At 60.0% G+C, this 4,320-nt stretch overlaps 1 protein-coding gene across 1 annotated transcript in view; it reads right to left on the bottom strand.

Moving 5' to 3' along the window:
• Positions 1 to 2,182, bottom strand: part of LOC104546937 (PH and SEC7 domain-containing protein 1-like) — a gene marked incomplete at its 5' end in the record, with an annotated part of 5,115 nt that extends 2,933 nt beyond the window's left edge. The window contains 2 exons of the mRNA XM_010192449.1: positions 648 to 826; positions 2,139 to 2,182. Of these exons, the coding sequence (XP_010190751.1) occupies positions 648 to 826; positions 2,139 to 2,182 (223 nt within the window). The remainder of the gene's footprint in view (positions 1 to 647; positions 827 to 2,138) is intronic.
• Between the last annotated feature and the right edge of the window lie 2,138 nt (positions 2,183 to 4,320).

The following is a 4,320-nucleotide window of genomic DNA, read 5'->3' as shown; positions in this document are numbered from 1 at the left end:
GGGCCGCCTGCCGCCCCTCGGGGCCAGTGCTGCCGCGCTCCCACCTCGCTGCCCGCCTCGCCGCTCGCCTTCACCGCTGCCTCCTCGCTTGGGGACGCAGACGAGGCAGTGCTGCCCACCAGGTAATGCTGGCTTGGGAGGGCGGCTGCTTCTAATCAGCTCAAGGCAGTATTAGATGGCCAGGGCTTAGAGGGGATTTTTACAGTGGAAACGGTGAACGTGCCTGGCAGCACCCAAGCAGCGGCAGCCTGCTGTGCTGCTTGTTTGCTGCACCACAGGCCACCTTCCTTCGTGCCTGCCACCCTGTGGCAATGGTGCATCGCCCGGGAAACCCACCTCACCTCCCTGCCTGCCCTCTTCCCAGCACCGCAGGCAGGAGCTGCGTTGCCCACTGCCATCTTGGCCTCTACCCAGCCCTGATCGTGCAGGCAGACAGGCAGCGAGGGGCTTTCAGGATCCCCAGCCCCGGGGCTGCATCATGCCCAGCACAGCCAGCCAGAGAGGGCGCAGGGGCTGCTGCTGGAGGCTGGCATGATGCTACAGTCAGATGCCACGTAGTGACTCCTGCTCTGCTCCCTGCTGGGCTCCTGGAGGTTACTGGTGCCCTCTCATCCCGAGTCCCTCCTATGGGCTCCCCAGGCACCTACTTTTCTTGCAGTCAGGATCAGCGTGGATCTTGCGCACTAACAGTCCGTGCTTGTAGGTGGCGATGCTGGAATCTTGGGAGAAGTCCAGAAAGGGGTTACTGCAGCTGCTGATGCGCTTGATGGACTTTGGGTTGGGGTCTGCCAGCTCTGAAAGGGACTTTCTCAGCTCCTCCTCATCTCTGCCAGGCACAGATTTGGATGGGGAAAGGGTTTGTTAACTTGCTGGGGACAGCAAATACCAAGCCTCTCGTTTACTGCTGCCACTTTAAGGACCAGCTTCTGAAAGGGCAGCCAGAAGCAGCAGATCAGGCTGAGCAGTCTCCCATTGCCATTGGTGAGCATCCTGAACACAGCCATGCCTCCATGCACCTCTAAGGTGGCAGCTGTGCTGCCCCCTCAAAAGACAGGGGACATTTTCTACTGATTCAGGGTGGGGGTCTTCCCTGCCCCAGGGAGTGAGTGAGAAGCCTCTTTGGACAGGGCTGGGACTGATGCCAGTCAGGTTGATGAGCCAGGGGCCATGGAGGAGCAGCACCCCAGGGCTTGGCACTACCACAGCACATGGTGTATGGGCTCACAGGACCCCAGCTGGCAGGAGAAGGTGTCTAGAAGGAAATCCTCTCCAAAGAGAGATCCAGGCTGTGGTCCCCAAGCCTTCCGGGCAGCAGCCAGACTATGGGGCTCAGAGTCACCCAGAAAGGGGCGCAGGGAGCCTGCGGTGAGGAGGCCTCAGGCAGCACTGGCTCGGGGCAGGAACGCGGGCAGGCAGGACACAGGCACTTCAGGCAGCGGGATACGGCAGGCCCCTGCTCACACCCTCCCTCCAGGTCACGGGCCCTGGTGCTGCAGGCAGGCTGCATCGGTGCTGCTCCCCCCGCCCAGCAGGAAGATGTGGGAGCCCAGAGCTGCTGCCTCCCCCCTCCCTCAGCCCCACTTGCTGCTAATTAAACCTCTCAGCATCTGCTGGCGTCTCCATGGCAGCAGCCCGAGCGCATTGGCTCAGCGCTGGGGTACCGCCGGGCTGATTAATCCCCGCAGCGCGGGCGCTGCCGCTCCTGCTGCTGGAGATGGCAGCTGTGGGCGAGGGTGCAGGCACTCTGCAGGGCCCCGGCACAGCCACGGCCCCCCAAGAGCCTGCCCGCTCTCACCCCGGCCATCACCACCAAGGTACAAAGCAACACCAAAGCTGCGGGGAGGTGGCTTCAGGGGGCCTTCCCCCCGCACTCAAGGTGCTGAGGGCAGCCAGTGGTGCACTGTCACTACAGCTTTCCAGGCACCCCCATCCCATCCCATCCCATCCCGTCCCATCCCATCGCATCCCCCATTCTCACAGCCCTGCAGCATCACAACTGATGGGGCCTCTGTGGCAAGGCAATGCTCCTGCAGGAGGCCAGCAGGCCAGCAAGGACAAGGAAGTCCCCCCACACCAGCAGGGTGGCCCCACTGCCGGCCTTGCACCAGGTGGCAGCATCCCCCAGGAGGGATACTCACATGGCCCATTGCAGCTTCTCATTCTTGATGGAGCCGTACAGTGCCTGCAGAGAGAAGAGCAGGCAGTCAGCAGGAGAGTGGTGCTGGGTCGGGGGGGCTGTCTGGAGGAGTGGAATGGGTACGGCAGGCTGGGTCGGGAACACTGGAGGTTAAAGTACTCCCAGGTCAGTTCATCCTGGTCCAATCCCATCCTGGCTGGGCCAGCTGGCTGACCTTGTTTCATGGCTACAGAGAGCTTCTCCTGGGCACCATGCAACCCTACACGCACTCCTGGCACAGTGCTGGCGATGGCCCCGGCTGTCTCTCCTCCTTTTCTACCTGCCTGTGATGGTGGCACATGATGGCAAGGCACACCAAATGTTTTTAAATCCCTAGGAGAGCTGCTTCTCCACACTCCAAGTTGTCCCAGGCTGGTCAAAGAGCTTTCAGGAGGCCTGGGCCCCAGGAGAGCAAGCCTTTGGGCTGGACTTCAATAATGCACCCTGCTCGGCGGGACCTCAGCCTGCTTCAGGGCCTCCAGCAGCTCTGTGCCACAACACACCACAGACAGCAAACCCCCTGCCATCAGCCACCTGTCCTGGGCTGGCAGAAACGGGCTCATGGCAGCATCCAGTGCTCTGCAGCGATGCAATGCCACCACAGGAGTAAAATTGGACTTTAAGAGTGACTTCAGTACAGCGTTGGCCCTGGGCTTCCTGAGACACCAGCATGCTGTCATTCATGACAGCATCCACCCCCATGAGTGGTTGAGGCAGGATGGGTTTGCCTACTGCTGGGCTGCTACTGCTCCAGGTGGCTGTGGCTTGTCTCTATCCACTCCCTAGCGCCCACTAAGCACCCTGCCCTCCCTGCAGGCCTGAATACCAACAATCTGAGCAAGGCAGGACCCACTGCCTGCATCTCAGCACAGGAACAAGCTGAGCCTGCCTGCAGCGGGATGCTCCAGGGCCCTGATCCCAAGCATTTGTCTGGCCTGAGCTGAGTGCAAGCCAGAGGCACTCAACACGGCTCTGCAGCCAGTGAGGCTCCGGAGAGGGTTTCAACATAGTGCTTGCAGAGCAAGATCTGGAAGGCATCATCCTCAGAGGAAAATAACCGAGTCCTGCACAGGCTGTTCAGGCAGCTGTCAACATCCATCACTGGGCTGGAGACTGCTGCTGAGAGATCATGCTGGTGGCTGAGAAAGTACAACTGGAGGCATGCAGGGGCCCAGGAAAGCCAGCCAGCTGACAGGCCGCAGCGGTGTCTGGGGAAGGGACATCCATCACTCTCCCGAGAGGTGCACTGGCCAGGACAGAGAGGGGACCCAGCTCCTCCTGCACTTCCCTGTCAGGGAACTGCTGGTGCAGCGCCAGCTTGTTTCTTGGAGGAGGAAAGGGATTGCCCTGATCTAACAGGTGGAAAGTAGGGTTCACTTTTCTCATAGGAAGGCAGGAGGCTCACAGAAGGGGTACAGCCTCAGTGCCTGAGAAGAGATCAGACCCCAACTCCATATATGTAGCCCAGGCACTGGAGAGGCCAGGGTGTGAGCTGGGGGTACCCATCAGCAGGCTGGAAGTGAGGCGGCCAGAGAAGCATGGGTTGCAAAGAGACCTAGAGAAGAGCCTGGGTGGGGGGAGAAGAGGGGAAACAACCCAAAGGCCTGCAGAACATAACCTGGGAGCAGAGCAGGTGGGAGAAGCAGGCATCTCAGAGCAATGTAGATAAGGAATTGCCACAGGAAACAAGGGATCTTACTCACTGCTGGGGACACAGGAGAGGGACACTGAGAACCAATAGACACAAAAAAGGAGACCGGGAAACTGGCACAGAGAAGTGGGGATGAGGAACCACAGAAAAGCTCCTCAGAAAGAGCAACCAGGACAGGATGCATGGCTTGGCTTCTACCCGGCTCAGTGGTGATATAGAGAGGGATCAGCTCCCTGTCCCCAAGGAAGGTAGACATGAGCCAGGTGAGCAGGGATTTTGGAGGGTAGGGTGAGACGCCACACCATCTGGGACTGCAGCCCCCAGCCCCATGCAGGGCTTTCGGGAGGATTGCTGTTAAATGCTCAGTGAATGAGCTGTCAGAAGATGCTCAGGGAGTAATTCTGGATGGCACAGTGCCAGAGAACAGCCCGGCAGAGCACCGCACTACAAAAACCTGGGCTCTGGGACTGCCAGCGAACACTTCAACCAGCCA

The sequence above is a fragment of the Mesitornis unicolor genome, unplaced genomic scaffold (genome assembly GCF_000695765.1).
Source record: "Mesitornis unicolor isolate BGI_N332 unplaced genomic scaffold, ASM69576v1 scaffold23629, whole genome shotgun sequence".
Lineage (NCBI taxonomy): Eukaryota > Metazoa > Chordata > Aves > Mesitornithiformes > Mesitornithidae > Mesitornis > Mesitornis unicolor.
This window is presented reverse-complemented; position numbering and strand designations above follow the sequence as displayed.